Source organism: Petromyzon marinus, chromosome 10 (assembly GCF_048934315.1).
Source record: "Petromyzon marinus isolate PM22_M1 ecotype Great Lakes invasive population chromosome 10, UKy_Petmar_22M1.pri1.0, whole genome shotgun sequence".
Classification (NCBI taxonomy): Eukaryota; Metazoa; Chordata; class Hyperoartia; order Petromyzontiformes; family Petromyzontidae; genus Petromyzon; species Petromyzon marinus.
Genome location: NC_133676.1, coordinates 12,706,376 through 12,723,879, shown reverse-complemented (window position 1 = coordinate 12,723,879; position 17,504 = coordinate 12,706,376). Strand labels below are relative to the sequence as shown.

At 48.2% G+C, this 17,504-nt stretch overlaps 1 protein-coding gene across 2 annotated transcripts; it reads right to left on the bottom strand.

Annotated features, from left to right (window-relative positions):
• Positions 1 to 1,036: 1,036 nt before the first annotated feature.
• Positions 1,037 to 17,190, bottom strand: LOC116940874 (sterol 26-hydroxylase, mitochondrial-like). Of its 2 annotated transcripts, XM_032951182.2 has the most exons (10): positions 16,656 to 16,771; positions 16,361 to 16,421; positions 8,890 to 9,080; positions 7,812 to 8,017; positions 7,128 to 7,325; positions 6,419 to 6,582; positions 6,086 to 6,252; positions 5,052 to 5,133; positions 3,500 to 3,775; positions 1,037 to 1,951 (listed from the first exon to the last, which is right to left on the bottom strand). In XM_032951182.2, exons 3-10 carry the CDS (start codon positions 9,051 to 9,053, stop codon positions 1,835 to 1,837), a joined length of 1,374 nt encoding a protein of 457 aa, XP_032807073.1. In that variant the 5' UTR covers positions 9,054 to 9,080; positions 16,361 to 16,421; positions 16,656 to 16,771; the 3' UTR covers positions 1,037 to 1,834. The 2 variants fall into 2 exon arrangements, with proteins under 2 accessions (XP_032807073.1, XP_032807071.1); XM_032951180.2 differs by lacking the exon at positions 16,361 to 16,421 and having other exon boundaries at positions 16,656 to 17,190.
• Between the last annotated feature and the right edge of the window lie 314 nt (positions 17,191 to 17,504).

Sequence of the window (17,504 nt, the reverse complement as noted above, 5' to 3'; positions counted from 1 at the left end):
GCATTTAAATCAAATAAACGCAGCGCATAAAGTCTTATTATTGCTTGAATACTTAAAAAAACAAGAGACCAAAACTGAAACATGACAAATGGCTCTGGTGAAAACAGAAATGGTGAGATTAACTGCGAAATCGCTCTCCGTGGTGCTAACGTTAAAAAACCCGCCACTTTTTTCAAATTTTCTTGCTGTGATTTTCACACCTGATGATGATTGCTTGTGTTGCAGTCGAAACGTCGTGAGAATTTCATCGTTATATATATTTATTATTTTATTATTTCCCTTCTATGTGACTTTACCGAAAGAACCAAGAAAATGAATCCCTGCAGTCATGAAAGCTTTAAATCTCTTTTGCGTTCTCAACTTTTTATTTTGACATCACTCTGGGCACATTTGTGCCGCTTCATTATCCTCGGTAAAATTGTAACATTTGCTCATGTGGCCTGTATGGGCTTGTCAACCACTAATCAGTGCCTACATTATTACATACTAATTTAGATCTTATTGGTCACTCCGTGCCCTTATAAATCTCAACGTTCATCCAACAAAGTCCCATCACAAGGGAAAAACAGACACATTTTCATTTTATTTTTGCCCGTATTGAAACTGCTGTACGCCGTATGAACCTAAAAACTCAATTTCCCTGTAAAAGAATACGGGTAAACCATATATGGGTTGACAGGTATGTTATGAATCGCACGTATAATTGTGAATGAAGTGAATGATGACCATGGAGTAGACCCCAAAGACTCACGTGACTGCACAATCGGCCATGCCCACCAGTGGAGTAATCAATTCAGGGTACGGGGAACCTATTCGGATTCGCATCGACGCTGTACAGGGATTGAGCAGTGAGGTGCTGTGTTTTAATGTGGGGTCGATTTGTGTGCAACTGGTCGTGATTGCAGATGCACGAGTGCTGCTCAGAAGAACACTTTGGAATAGAGAGTTGCAGTTCCACAACTCTCCGGTGTCCCACGGTGGTGGAATCACTCGATCCTCAAGAGGAGGGCAGAACACAACGCAGAAAACCCACTCATCGTCTATTATTGTTGTCTTTATTAATCGGCTTGTCCCCTCGTTACGATCACGAGAGGAGAGGGATAGGGCGAGCCGGTTACACTTATTATTTTGCGTACATGCATCGAAAATCAGTGACTCTCACAACACGCACAATGGGATGCATGCGTTTTGAGCGCAACAAATGAATTTAATCCAATGCATAATTACTTGCCACCCGGGTGTGTAACGAAGCATCAACTAATCAAAAGGTATTCTTAAGCTCACAACGCATGTGATATTAAATTGCACGTAAAAAATATATTTTTGAAGTCACGTTATTTGTAACTGATTCACACTATCTCTACAGCCACGAGGGGCACTACCATTCGTCGCAATGTCAAGCAAATAATTGTCTTCATTCGAATTCGAGACACTGAAATTTGGAAAAGTAATCAAATCACCGGGAGAGTGAACCGTTGCACCCAAAATTCCCACAAACCAGAGTCCACGACCATGCACAAATTTCAATCGACCTTCTCTCTGTTTAACACGTATGTTTTCACAAATCTGGCTGTCGCCTGATGAAGCTAGTTGTAATTACTGGCAAAACGTCATACTTAGATTGTACATGTTGTGGCATTGCTCTCCAACACACCGTTGTGCTGTACCAGTAACAAATTGGCATGTTCTGTTTATGTGACAAACCTTACTAGTTGGCTGTGTCGGGTGGTGGCGGGTTTAATGACACATTTATATATTTTCGTGATCCAACCCAAAAAAAAACCGATATTATGGCCTCCTCTCTGTGTCGTTCTTCTTCTTTAGTTTCTTCTCCTCAGAGTCTCTCGCGCAGCAAGAGGTTGATGGGGGTGGAGGGAACGAGGACGCCCCGCGTTTTTGGCAGAACTTTTTTTGCGCCAGGCTCGGGCATCATCTCGAACGTCTTCACAAACTGCGGGAGCACGCAGCGCGCGCGGTGACAGAGAGAACGGTCGCTGAGATTCGGGGAGAAACCAAATAACGTCGCCATCTCGCATGGCGATACGGCCAGGGGTGTTCGGCCTTTTGCGCAACCGTCGATTCCACAGTCCTCTTCTCCCCCCCCCCCTCGCCACATTAGAGTGCATTAAGTTGTTTTAAATAAATGCAATTTGACCTTTACATTGACTAAAAATAATACGCGACTAAAAGGAAATACACGGTGGTGACTAGAGCAACCGCTTATTGGCGGTGAAGCAGATTATCAGCCTTAAATTTGTTATTTATGAAGCCAGGTAAAATCCTCCATCTTATCGGAGCTTCTAAGTAGTCGGTTACTAAGTAGTCGGTTACTCTACCGATTGGTGGTTCGATTAATCGAATAACACGGAAGAGGTTGTTGGGGAAGTGTCGCCAAAAGAGTGTCTCGCCGACATGTTGTGCCACTGGACGGGAGGTGATATGAGGTTTGGTGACTGTCACTGACATCATCAGCCTCGTCGCGCTGCGCTTTGTTGGGGGTTTCCCACTTTCAGGAGCCAGGAAGTGGTGGGCGAGTGCCATATTTTTAGAGCAGCACAGGTAATCGACCGCTAAAGTTGACGATTGCAATTTTTAGTTGACGAATCAAATTAATTGACTAAACATCCCAGTTCTACTTCTTACTGTCAAATCCCAGAATCGATTGGTGAGCTGCACCTTGGCATGCATGATACTACAAAGAGGTGTAAACTAAAAGACGCGGCAAATTGATGTCATTACCCACACTTATCTACGCGTTCCACCCAATCCGATTAGCACAAATATCCCGCACGAGCCCGCACAGCACAGGGAGGCCCTCATCCATATCCTCCTCCACCACACAATACTGCACCACGCACAACCTGCCGATTGACTGTGGTCTCCTAATTTATACTGCTGGGTGGACAGAGACGCGGTGGAGGGAATTCAATAAACTAGCACCATTGTTTCAACTACCGTGCCAGGAGACCACCTTGTATGTTGAACTTTTTTTGGACCGTATGTAGCCAACCACGCAAATCGGAGGTAACCTCTGGATTGCAATTTTGAAACTACTGAAACATTTTTTTATTTGACCAGGTAAGGCCCACTGAGCTATATATGTCTTCTTTTCAGAAGCAACCGGGCCAGAAATGAGATTTTAACGAAGTGGTTTATCATGTAGATATTGATAGCGGCCGAATATTTTCAACGCATGTTTCTAAATGTGCAGGGAAAAACTGGAGGAGCCAGTAATTACAACGAGCTTGTACGCAGATTGTAAATGTTGTGGCTCTGCTCTCCAACACAATAGGTGTGCTGTACGAGTAACGAATTGGCATGTTCTGTTAACGTGACAAACCTTACTAATTGGCTGTATCGGGTGGTGGCGGGTTTAATGACACATCTACATATGTACGCGATCTAACCCAAAAAGACGCCTCTATTATGGATGATATTTGTCACGAAATGTAGGCTACTACGTGTTAACCAAAAAAAACCTTCGTCTGGGGATACCGACCCTGGCCAGGCAGAGGTGCATCTCGAGCTCGGCGATGCGGCGTCCCACGCACCCACGCAGCCCAAAGCCAAATGGGATGTAGGCGAAGGGATGCGTTTTCTCCGAGGTGGCAGCATCATCAGCAGCAGCAGCCCCTTCCTCCCCTTCCCCGCCACTGCCGTGCCGCCACGCGGCACGGTCCTTGCCCCGCAGCCAGCGCTGGGGCTGGAACTCCCGCGGATTCGGGAAGACATCTCCATCCATGGAGAGCACGTATTGGCACAGCGACAGGTTGGTCTGCGGCGCCAGCGATGGGGAGCAACGATCACGTTGGCTGACCATCCAACATCCACCGATTCACTCCGCTCGCTCACCGGCCGCCAGTCAGTTGTCTCGTCACTATTTTCATTCGGCTGCTGCCCTGGTAACGGTTTTTCCGAAATTCCTTTCGTTGATTTGTCCACCAATGTGGAGAACTCGGGTCTACCGGAATGAAATGTTTCATCTCGACACTGCGTTCAACCACCACGATTATACTGCCGGTCAGAACCTTTCTCTTTCTGCTACTTTCTTGGCACTGCTCAACTTGGGAAAGCCCTCCCCCCATCTTCATCTTTTTGCCCAAGTCCAAAAAAAGCTTTCTCGACTCAAAGTATTACATCTTATCTGTTACATGTAACGTAGTTATTTTTTGTTGCTGACCGCTTGGCGTTTTGGGCCTTTAAGCCATGATTAAAAAAAAAAACACAACGAATTGGCCAATCCACTTATTTGAGAATAAAATTAAGTGCCATTCACATTGAAACGTGCCCTATCTCATCAGACCTTAGAAGCTAAACAGTGTTGAACCTGGATGGCCCTTGACCACCAGGTACGCGCCAGGTTGTTATAGGCATTTGTGGGCCTACGTTGGAGGCTGCAAAGGGCAGTGCGGAACAATTCATTGTTGTACTGTGACTCTATGCTTCCACATCGATGTTTCTAGATTTCACCAACCCACCCTGACCGGCGTGAAGTATGTAAACAACCTTTATGATCCACGTGGCATGTAGAGGCCCTCCATCCAGAAGTGGGTTGACAAAAAGGGCTGTACTGTACACGCACAAAGGCCATTTGTGGTGCAGGTCGCACACTTTTCTACGAGCACGGCAACGTGAGTTTGATTCTGTGCTGTCCATTTCACCAACTTGCATTAATACACAAGTATGGTCAAACGACCCAAAACTGACACGGTTTGGTAAATTCTTCATCCAACAGTGGATTGCGAAGGTCTGTTATTTAAGTGTCATTTTACAAACGGCTACGCCTGATGCATTTCGACCAATCACAGAACGTTATGATCGAGCCACTCCGGTAAACACAACATGTAAATCACCACACTTGACAAAAACGCCAGTGGTGATTAGAGAAACGATGCTATTTGGAAAAGTGTCAAAGTTACAACTTACAGAAATAATTAATTTTGAAGAAAAAAAAGGCCCGAACTTAATTCTACAGCTGAATCGACACCCAATGAATGTGGGGGAAATTGCCACGTGACGTGTGCAGTGAGCTCAACGCGAGCACGGTTTACCCCTTTCGGCAAGGAGTACCCGCCGAGTACCACGCCATCATCCACGATGCATCTCGCATTCTGGAAGACCACCGGGTATAACCTGCGGACATAAACAGCAAAAACATTTAGAGCTTAGAAATCTGCGAATTGTTGAAGGTGCTAAATCGTGTTTTAAACTATAAACTTTTATTTATTTTACCAGATAAGGCCCACTAAGATATACAGATCTTTTTCAGAAGCGACCTAGCCACAAATCATAGCTCAGTGAAGTGGCTTATCATGTGGAAACTTATAGACCTGTAAAAAAAATCGACACAACCAGGGGAAGAACATGCAAACTCCAAATACATAGCAGGCGTCAGGGTCAGGATCGAACCCGCGACCTCCTGTGTACCAGGCGGGGTAGTTAACATCTCCTAGCCATGGAGGCGCCCGCTGTGCTATTGGTGTCAAGCCGTGAAGCAAATAATCCATTCGGAAATATTAAAGAGCGGCGCGAATCCATGTGTCCGAGATGGGCCTCACAAGAGAATCTCAACCGAACTACTGGAATATTCTTCAAGTGGCCCTTTCATCTTTGCTCACTTTTTCACCCATTCCACCACTTAGAGTAATTTTACTCAAATAGCAGCGAAATCGATTGTTAATTCTCAGACATAGAATTTATCCAAATAAAGTACAAAACTAAATTTGTTCTTGATGGGTTAATGTGCAGCCATTGGTGACGGGGTGACGGGGCTCAGAACATCATCCGGACCGTAAAATCGGCAGAGGTGACAAAGTGACATTCCATCGTATAATTTATGAACAGCGTTCAGCCCAAGGAAGAGCACGAACGAACGTATGAACACAACAGCATAAGAAGCCGACTGACAAAGTAAGCAGCGCAGAGCCAACGGCCATCGCAAACAGCAAACACTACACAGCTTCGATTAGCACGGTTGGCTATGTAGGGTGCGAAAGAAGTTTAACGTGCATACATACAGCCCGCAGAGCGGACACAGCAGCAACCACGCATGTGGTCGCACCTTGCTGCTCCCCGAACACCTCACCGCAGCGTCTCCTTGATGACGGCCTTGAGGAGTGGCATCCGGGCCACCTCGTCAATGCCCGGCACGGCGTCACCGGGCACGACTGCATTGACCTCACGGCACAGGGCCTCCTGCAAGGCGGGCATCTGAGCCAGGTGGTAGAGGCTCCACGAGAGCGTGTTCGACGTCTGTGAGTGACCAACAGTCAACAAACAACGATAAAAACAAGGGCGGCGGTGGGGGGGATCGCACTTCACACACGGTGACGCTGACAGACTGGCCGCAAGATCGCGGCCAACTGCCGACCGTGTCAGCCTCTGGCTGTAGCCGTCCGCCTATGGGAGTCGAACGTACGGTGTCCACGCCAGCCAGCAGGATATCGGTGGTGTTGCTGTAGATTTCGGGCAGCGAGAGGCGATCACTCGCCAGCAAGTAGGTCAGGTACTCGCCGCGCACCTCCTGCCCCCGGGAGATGCAATCCTTCACCTCTGCCAGCTTGACGTTTATCAGTCGCGTCGCTGCGGTGATGGAGCCACCACACCAGCGCAAGGACAGCGGGTAGAAAATGAGGGAAACATTTTAAATATCCGTTCGACAGGTGTTGAGCTTTTCATGTTTTCCCGAAGGCCATAACGTAACGAGGCAATTCTGGGCCAATCGTTACAGGCACGAGTACCAGTAGCATTTTCTACTGTTGTAAAAAAATGGAGTTGCTCAAATGTGGACAAAATCTGATTGTAGCTGCCCCGAGTGGGCAACTGGAATAGCAACTTCCAATCAGATCACAGCGGTCCCATGACTACCAGAGGTTGTGTATTCTATAAAGCAACCATTGCTCATCAAACCCACTTTTTAACACTCTTTACATTGGCTAGACAGACCTGCGCCGCTACGCGGTACCAAGTCGCCATAGTTGCTTCATTTAAATGCTTTATCTGGTGATGTATTACCAGTGTCAAATGCTCGGGTGAGTCAAGGCCTTGAGCATTCTACTTTTGTCGCAGTGGTACGTGTGAGAAGCAGTAGGGGATAATGATGGTTGACCTAAGCCAACACATCGCACCAGTGTTGACGATGACGTCCCACCCCTGGACGAAGCGGCCCCAGAAGGGCAGGAGTGGCCGAGTCCACCGAGGCAGGGCCATCACGTGCACCGTGGTGGACAGCATGCTCTCGATGGCGCGAATGAAGTCCTGGGTCTCCTTGGGGACAGTCTCCTCGAGCGAGCCCATTCGAGTCTCAAACAGAACGGTTGTAACGCCTACCACGAACAATTGATGAGCACAAGAGGCGTTTTGTTGAAAGAAAACCAGTGGTTTTAAAGATTATTTGGTTTATTTTACGCCCATGACCGCTGGAAAAAAAAGCCAGCCCCGTTCACGATTCGTGTACCATCGACTCAGCCCGAATTCCCACAGTAGTCTCACCAGGCGAAGTGAACACCATCCCAAGGCTACGTAGCTTGGATAGGGAGTGGCACGTTTCTACCTGGACCACCCTTTCAGCCAGTTGCGATGTCACGAGTTCAGTGCGGAAGAGGGATTCGTCGCTCTTGATTTATCTGAATTAGGTCAACTTCAAGGCCGTTTTCTCATTAAAAAAACTGAAAAATTGCAAAAGTTACAGACCATCGTTTTGGACAACATTAAATAACCCAAGCTACTGTCATAAATAAACACTTGTCATTCTTTATCGCGACATCAAAAGTGCAGCCGTGCCGCTTTCGGGCTCTGCTGAGCGAGCGCACCTTCAAAGGCGAATCGGTAGAGCAGCTGAGCGACGTCCGGCAGCGGGAAAACGGCGGTAGCGGCGCCGTTCCCGCGCCTCGCCCGCACGTGCCCCATCAGCTCTGTGACGACGGCGTTAAGGGGGTCCGCAAACTGCATCACCTCCCTGGGCTTGAGCATGCGCTGGTTGAGAACTTCGCGCATGCGTTTCCAGTCGGCGCCCGTCCTGCAGGTGTTGAGATGGGAAAGGGGGGGGGGGGGGGGCTAGTAGCTCCGGTAATTGGCCATGTGTGTGTGTTTGCATTCATCCGGAGGTGCGGGCAAAGGTGCGGACGCTGCACTGTAAACCCGGTGACCCCAGTTCGATTCCCGCTCACAGCCAACACCAATGACAATTATCTGAACCAGTCCTGGGCCTCCCCTATGTTGACTCAGCCTCAAATGAGTACCCGGTGCAGTGTGCGAACATCCCTGCTGGGGAGACAAGGGTCGTCGAGCGTGGTGCTGGCCATCCAACCCCTCGTGTACTGTGCCAGCCTTCATAGTTACTTGCCCCAAAAAGTCTGTAAAGGCTATAAGGGGACATTTTGATTTTGTCTAGGTCACGTACCTGGCATGTATGTGCACTGTACTGTGGTTGCAGTACACCGTGCATGTCTACAGCAGTGGCAGTTCTTTGGCCCCACGTTAACGAGGCAATATAGTCCAATTCGGGTTTTCCAGCTTCAAGTGATACAGAGTGCTGGTGGATTCATTCATCATTTCGAACACCAAGGCAACATTTAGTGGTGGTGGTGGTGATGATGATGACAAGTGCTGCACTTTCACCAAACCAGTGGCAATATGGTGGAAGAGCGCAGATGATGAAGTCAGAACATTCCCTTTTCTCAATGGGTCTCCTTGTAAGTCTATCCGTCTCTCTGTGGGTCTACAGGTCTCTAATAATGACGATGAAGCCATAGCCAGCACAAATCATTTGATGAATGAATCCACCCGCACTCATTATCACCTGAAACTGGAAAACCCAATGCGCTCTTTGTAGACACTGAGTACACAATAAAAAAAAACAAGACACCACTAGCATCATGGTGGACTCACTGGGTTAGCAGGCCTTTGGAATGACCCCGCATCATAAGATAATCATCCCAGGCGGACATGATTACGCGCACAGGGTAAGGTCCCTCCTGTCTCATCAGCTGTTCGATAAGGTCTGGGTCGGCAAGGCAGACGAACATCTCCCGGCCCGTGTATGAAGTCCACATGCTCCCGAAGCGCTTGTGATGTATAATCTGTTGGGTCAAACATCCCTCGTCATTGATTACTTGGTATTAGTGTGTGTCGCTCAAAGTATAAAACGATTTTCGAAACACCAACAGAATCAAGAAATATATAAATGTGTCGTTAAACCCACCACCACCCGACACGGCTAACTAGTAAGGTTTGTCACGTAAACAGAACATGCCAATTCGTCACTAGTACAGCACAGCAAACCACAACATTTACAATCTGAGCACTAGCGTTTCGCCAGTAACTACAACTAGCTTCATCAGGCGACAGCCAGACTTGTGGAGAAGTCCACCTGTTTCTACAACATAATGCTGTATGTGCATAGCTTCCTTCTACGTTGTAAAGTGCCGTCTAACCTTATAAGTTCGCAGCAAAAATTTTGCAGCCAAATATACGAGGGAAAAAAGTATTTGATCCCCTGCTGATTATGTACATTTGCCTACTGATAAAGAAATGATCAGTCTATAATTTTAATGGTAGGTTTATTTGAACAGTGAGAGACAGAATAACAACAACAACAAAATCCAGAAAAACGCATGTCAAAAATGTTATAAATTGATTTGCATTTTAATGAGGGAAATAAGTATTTGACCCCCCTCTCAAATCAGAAAGATTTCTGGCTCCCAGGTGTCTTTTATACAGGTAACGAGCTGAGATTAGGAGCACACTCTTAAAGGGGGTGCTCCTAATCTCAGCTTGTTACCTGTGTAGTGGTTGAACTTCACACGAACAACTTTTGTCTTTCTTCAACCACTTCTTTATTTTCATCGTTGACACGTCCTCCACACTCCACCGTATTCTGGACACTGCGGCTCGCTCGCCGTGCTTCGCCCGTCTCGCCCACCACCTTGGTTCCCAGTATCACGTCGCTTTGCTCCGCACACACGTCTTCAACTCCTCTTACTACTCTCTCTCCACTGCTGGCTATCCTCCTCAGCTCCTCCGCTGTACAGGGTCGTCGCACACAGCGAAACCCAATCTCACTTCTCCGTCTCCGCACACCTTGTCTCCAGCTCCTCTATCACTACGCTCTCTCCACTGCTCACTGCTCCGTCTTGCTTCAGCTTCGCTATCACTATGCTCACTCCACCGCTAACTGCTTCGTCTTTCTTCAGCTTCACTATCACTATGCTCTCTCCACCGCTAACTGCTCCGTCTTGCTTCAGCTTCGCTATCACTATGCTCACTCCACTGCTAACTGCTTCGTCTTTCTTCAGTTTCGCTATCACTATGCTCCAACTCTGTTCTAAACTCTGTTTCCGAACTCCACGTCTTCACCGCACAGCTCCCAACTCCAATCTCCCCCTCTCTCTCTGTCTCCCCCCCAATTCATCCCCATTCTCATTATCGCTAATTAATTGGTCCGCGTGCCTCCGTACGCCTCGCGTCTTCAACCACCTCCCTTTTTCCAGACACCTCGACGCCTCCTCGGCCCCAGCAACAGCACCAACCAATCACAGCCCTTCTGGCTTAATTGGCCCGACCGTTACCTCATCACCCCAGCCTCTTCACCTGGCTGTCCTAACACGACCCCACTGTTTCCGCCGTCTCCTCAGGCTGACCCCAGATAAACCCCACACTGTCCGTGTGATCAATACACTCGCGCAGTTTCCCCAGCACACCTTCCTACTCCACTACATCACCCCACCAAATGTAGTGGTTGAACTTTGTTGTATATGTGGGTGTGTGAAAATTGATGAAAAATAATTAAAATTAAATGAAATTCGAAATTTGCATAATTAATCCGAAATTATGCCAATTCGTGTACTTATGCGTGTAACTATGGTAATTAGAGAGGCAATCGTATTAATTTATACGAGTGGGTGTGGTTGTGTTAATGATAGCCTTTATGATTATCAGGCCCCGCCTCGTTGACGAGGTGGGGTTATCAATCAGGATAACGCAATCAATCGTGTGCAGTTACGCTAGTGTCAATTCGGCCTCGTTGTGTAACTTCGTATTATTGATCAGCATAATACAATGATTCTCGCTTTAACACTCCCCGAGTGTTCATATTTCAGGTCCCATGTTCATATCGTTCGCTTTAGTTTAATGAGTGTGGATTTGTGTGTTTATAGTTTAGGTTCCCGAGTTCCTATCTCGTCGCAGGATACAGATCTTATGCAAAAATTTCAGGAAAGAATCACACAACCACTTCTGTATTAATCAATTTATTTTCTAATTAAACCTTAACTATAATATGTATGTGAACTTTCAATCTCGGAACTTCAACACGGTATCCACACGGTATCAAGAAAGTATCATCAACGACTGTACAATTTCACTTTGAAACACATGCACCCCGCATAAAGCGATTGCTGTTAGTGAGAGGGAGAGTCAGGACATGCAAATGCTATGCTACACAAAAGCTTATACATTATAATATGAACGATCATTATGCTTGAAATGGTCAGCACATTATCACAGGCGATTGATTAACATGCAACGGTATTCATATAAAAAGACAATCAAACAGTTATTATTTCCAAAGGCATAAATGTAACAACAGATCCACCGGACAGACTATAAGATTACCGAAACGGCTTAGTGTGAGGGTATGCGGCGGAACGTGTTATCTCACGGGAGATTAATTAATTAATTCGTGAATAAGATTGTATGATCAGAAAATCGGTTTAGCATGATTCCTCCTCGGGAGCGTAGCTCCGTGGCGAAGGTGCCAAGGGTTAATTCGTATTGATGGATCGGTTGGTAACTTATGCGATTAGAAGTACAGTCCAAAACCAAATATTAAAGAGGGAAATTATTAATATACTTATAAATGACGGACTGTTATCACACGATCGATGCTTCCACAGCCAGATGGTTCACGGACTTGAGTGTTCGCTTCTGGTTAAGGACCTGTGTATGTTTGAGTGATATGAATTCTTTTGAATAGTCAGTGTTTGGAATTAATTCTTTGCGTTGCCATACGCTGAAGTTGGCATCGCTTGTAGGAGAAGTAGCCTCGCTCCCTTTAGAGCGGTGAGGTGTGTGGGAGTGCATCATACGTATCGCCGCCCTCCTCCACGCAGCAGCCAGCCTCTGTCCACGGGGGAAAGTTGCTTGATCGCTCTTGGTTCTGCTCAGTGGACACCTCTCTCCACTGCTGGATGAGCTGCGCGATCACGCTCGTGCTGGATCTCTGACAGCAGTTTCTCTCCGCTGTTGGATGAGCTGCATCGGCACGCTCCCTCTCTCTGGGTGGAGAACTCGAACGTGCTCATTGCTGGTTTGCTGTAAGCAGGTTTTTCTCCACTGCTGGATGACTCAAGTCGCACGTGCTCTTGCTCTGGTTTGCAGAAGCTCTTGCTTGGTGCGTCGGTCGCTCTTCAGCTGGACTCAATGTAGAATAATCTTTCAGCAATATTCTGTCTTTCAGCTCTTGGAAATCACACTAGGTGACGCCTCACTACCCTGCGAGTCTTGCCAACGTCAGTGGGTAGCGACGGGGCTACTTTGGCTTCTGCTCGCCGCCCCCTGCTCTGCAGCTCGCCGGCTGGCGACCTGTTGCTCTCATTCCCGATTGGAACTGCTCCTGAGCCGACCCACTGGTTGAACTCCCCGCGTTCCGACCTCCTCCGAGTCGAACTCCCCGAGTTCCGACCCCCCTGGTCGAACTCTTCCGAGTTGCTCCTCCGAGTCGAACTGTCTCCCGAGAGTCGACCCCCCCCCGGTCGAACTCTGGTGAGCCGACCCCCTCCGGTCGAACTCTTCGCGTTGCTCCTCCGAGTCGAACTGTCTCCCGAGAGTCGACCCCCCCGGTCGAACTCTGGTGAGCCGACCCCCCCCCCCCCCCCCGGTCGCACTGAGGTTTCAATGCTCAGGATCCTCTTTTTATGCCCAAAAATCCCTTCACTCGGATCCTGCCCACAAGGCGGGGTTTCTTTCGATTTTTGCTGTGTCAGGATTTGTCCGTATGTATCTGTGTCCGTGTGTGTCCGTACGTGTGTCAGTGTGTGTCCTTGTGCATCACCCACGGTATATTCCGTTGTCATACTCCTACCATAAAACCCACAAGTAAAAAAATCAAATGTTATAAATTGTCTCGAAGGCGCCTCTCTGTCTGGGTGCACAACCTGGAGGGAGGGGCGATATTCCCTCCGACTTTCACCGACGCACAAAGAAATGGTTAAAAAGTTTTAAGTTAACATTTCATTTCATCAGAGTTCCACAGTTATGATTCTGTATTAATCCAAGGTCTGGGTCAGCTTCCCGTTGTGGTGTTTGACTCGTGTTTCCCCGAGCGTATACACACTCCTACCCCGCGCTGCGGGGATACAAAGACGGCCGGGATCTCCCTTTCTCTCCGACCCTGGGTTTAACATCGCCCTTTGCTTACGTTGCAGTTTTGCTGTGCGCTTGCATTTCTTTTCCTTTCTACTCTTACTTTAACCCGGCTTATTATTTGCGTATGGGTGGATTAGAGCATTCATGTTGACTTAGGAAAACCTGATTGTTAGGCTTCGGGTCAAGTCGTATAGAAATTATTAAAATATGTAAATACATTTCATATTAAATTAATAGACGGGTGATGGTTACATTGACGTAGCTTGTGGCAGGGTTCAATTGAAGTGGATGTGAAGATCAATAACTTTAGCCTACCCTGTCGTTAAATTCCGACTTTAAGTTACTTTAATAGTAATGCAGAACCAATTAGCTTTTTTGACTTAACTAGATCTAGGCTAACGCAACCTCCCACTGACCCTGGCTTTGTGTTTACGTCAGCCCCTTGCAATCCGCTGCGCTCTGCTCTCTATCTGCTCCCTCTGACCCTGGGAGGGCTCTGAACGTCAAAATCGTGTTAGTGGGTCAAGGTAAATATGGCCTCCACATGCCATGCTGAGGCCTGGTTTGGTGTTTTTATTCATTGTTAAAATTAAAAGAAACAATAGAAATATGTATCTATATGTATTGAAAAAATACTTATTAATATTAAGATGGAAAGGGGGGCATATACAACATTACACGAACAACTTTTGTCTTTCTTCAACCACTTCTTTATTGTCATCGTCTAACCACGTTCTCCACACTCCACCGTATCCTGGACACCGCGGCTTGCTCGCCGTGCTTCGCCCGTCTCGCTCACCACCTTGGTTCACAGTATCACGTCGTTCTGCTCCAAACACACACATGTCTTCAACTCTTCTATTCCTACGCTCTCTCCACTGTTGGCTATCCTCCTCAGCTCCTCCGCTGTACAGCGTCGTCGCACACAGCGAAACCCAATCTCACTTCTCTGTCTCCGCACACCTCGTCTCCAGCTCCTCTATCACTACGCTCTCTCCACTGCTAACTGCTTTGTCTTCGCTATCACTACGCTCTCTCCACTGCTAACTACTCCGCCTTCTTCAGCTTCGCTATCACTATGCTCACTCCACCGCTAACTGCTTCGTCTTTCTTCAGCTTCGCTATCACTATGCTCACTCCACTGCTAACTGCTTCGTCTTTCTTCAGCTTCGCTATCACTATGCTCACTCCACTGCTAACTGCTTCGTCTTGCTTCGGCTTCGCTATCAATATGCTCCAACTCTGTTCTAAACTCTGTTTCCGAACTCCACGTCTTCACCGCACAGCTCCCAACTCCAATCTCCCCCTCTCTCTCTGTCTCCCCCCCAATTTATCCCCATTCTCATGATCGCTAATTAATTGGTCCGCGTGCCTCCGTACGCCTCGCGTCTTCAACCAACTCCCTTTTTCCAGACACCTCGACGCCTCCTCGGCCCCAGCAACAGCACCAACCAATCACAGCCCTTCTGGCTTAATTGGCCCGACCGTTACCTCATCACCCCAGCCTCTTCACCTGGCTGTCCTAACACGACCCCACTGTTTCCGCCGTCTCCTCAGGCTGACCCCAGATAAACCCCACACTGTCCGTGTGATCAATACACTCGCGCAGTTTCCCCAGCACACCTTCCTACTCCACTACATCTGTATAAAAGACACCTGTCCACAGAAGCAATCAATCAATCAGATTCCAAACTCTCCACCATGGCCAAGACCAAAGAGCTCTCTAAGGATGTCAGGGACAAGATTGTAGACCTACGCAAGGCTGGAATGGGCTACAAGACTATTGCCAAGCAGCTTGGTGAGAAGGTGACAACAGTTGGTGCGATTATTCGCAAATGGAAGAAACACAAAATAACTGTCAATCTCCCTCGGCCTGGGACTCCATGCAAGATCTCACCTCGTGGAGTTGCAATGATCATGAGAACGGTGAGGAATCAGCCCAGAACTACACGGGAGGATCTTGTCAATGATCTTACGGCAGCTGGGACCATAGTCACCAAGAAAACAATTGGTAACACACTACGCCGTGAAGAACTGAAATCCTGCAGTGCCTGCAAGGTCCCCCTACTCAAGAAAGCACATATACATGCCCGTCTGAAGTTTGCCAATGAACATCTGAATGATTCAGAGGACAACTGGGTGAAAGTGTTGTGGTTAGATGAGACCAAAATGGAGCTCTTTGGCATCAACTCAACTCGCCGTGTTTGGAGGAGGAGGATGCTGCCTATGACCCCAAGAACACCATCCCCACCGTCAAACATGGAGGTGGAAACATTATGCTTTGGGGGTATTTTTCTGCTAAGGGGACAGGACAACTTCACTGCATCAAAGGGACGATGGACGGGGGCCATGTACCGTCAAATCTTGGGTGAGAACCTGCTTCCCTCAGCCAGGGCATTGAAAATGGGTCGTGGATGGGTATTCCAGCATGACAATGACCCAAAACACACGGCCAAGGCAACAAAGGAGTGGCTCAAGAAGAAGCACATTAAGGCCCTGGAGTGGCCTAGCCAGTCTCCAGACCTTAATCCCACAGAAAATCTGTGGAGGGAGCTGAAGGTTCGAGTTGCCAAACGCCAGCCTCGAAACCTTAATGACTTGGAGAAGATCTGCAAAGAGGAGTGGGACAAAATCCCTCCTGAGATGTGTGCAAACCTGGTGGCCAACTACAAGAAACGTCTGACCTCTGCGATTGCCAACAAGGGTTTTGCCACCAAGTACTAAGTCATGTTTTGCAGAGGGGTCAAATACTTATTTCCCTCATTAAAATGCAAATCAATTTAAAACATTTTTGACATGCGTGTTTCTGGATTTTTTTGTTGTTATTCCGTCTCTCACTGTTCAAATAAACCTACCATTAAAATTATAGACTGATAATTTATTTGTCAGTGGGCAAACGTACAAAATCAGCAGGGGATCAAATCCTTTTTTCCCTCACTGTACGTGTCAAACTTTTCACGCGGGTGACGGAAGACCTATCCATTTTTTTGCTCACCAGCCATGATCAATCCACTGCTGGACGAAGGCTTCCCCAAGTCCGTCGCCATCGCACGATCCTGCGATGCAACGATCCACCGATCACCTGCGCTCGAGCTGATTTCATCACTCCATCTCCCCGACAGACGTACTCGAGCAGAACTTAATTTGAGCGCTCCCCCCCACCCCCCCATCGTCTCACGGCAAACACTTGGCGAAGTTGCGCTGACAAAGAATAGCAACCGGAGCAGCTGCTGCTGCTGCTGCTGCTGTTGCAAATGATGATTGACGATGATCGAGGACGCGTCACTCACCTGGAGCTCGTGGTACTCGCTCACATAGCCGCGGATGATGAGCCAGTAGAGAGAGGACAGCATCCCCACGCCGGGAATCTCCTTCACGGACCGAGGCTGCCCGGTCGGCGAGTCGAACTTGCCCGCCAGCTTGCCGTCATCAGCAGCACCCCTCCTCCTGGCGGTGGCCACGGAAGAGGCGCCGCTGGCCGACCTCGAGACGGCACCGCGGGAGAAGAGGGCTGTGTGCGGCGATCGCAGCCCCGCGCGGGGCACGGTTAAGGGCAGGGGCAAGCGCTGGGGCAGGGCTGCCCAGCGCACGAGAGCGCGTGGGGCTGGCAGCAGCAGCAGCAGCATCATCATCAGCAGCAGCAGTAGCTCGTGGCGAGATTCGCTCGGGTTGCCCCTGCAGAGCTGATGGCTCTGGATACGGGAGATTTGCTCGGCTCAGCCTCGGCGTCGCTGTTTCCGCACTGTAACCTTGAGAGCGCGCGTACACTTTTTACTTAACCCCTCGGCTGATGCTCTTCGTGCTGCATCGGGGGTGGGGGTGGTGGTGGGGGTGGTGGGACGCACACACAAGTTGTGGTACGAGCAATCTGTAGGGGGCGCTCCTTTTACTGCTGCGAAGGTCTTTGTCATTGCTGTATGGACACTGGATGTTGCTGTTCGCACCGTACGTAGTCAACCGCGCTAAATCGGAGGTAGCGGTGGCGGGGAAGGATAACAAAGTAAACACAAAATTAATTTCCAAAGAAATTAGTTTCAAGATATGAGTTTTCTATCTGGATCTAGATTGAATTAAATCCAGATTGAATCCAGGTTGAATTAAATTCAGATTGGATCCGGATTGAATTAAATCAAGATTGG

Coding starts and splice junctions, on each gene's coding strand:
- LOC116940874 (XM_032951180.2), bottom strand. CDS start 16,997: ATGATGATGCTGCTGCTGCTGCTGCCAGCCCCACGCGCTCTCGTGCGC. Junction 9,081..16,655: donor GCGAGTACCACGAGCTCCAG/GTGAGTGACGCG, acceptor TTGACCCAACAG/ATTATACATCACAAGCGCTT. Junction 7,326..7,811: donor CTACCGATTCGCCTTTGAAG/GTGCGCTCGCTC, acceptor TGTTCGTGGTAG/GCGTTACAACCGTTCTGTTT.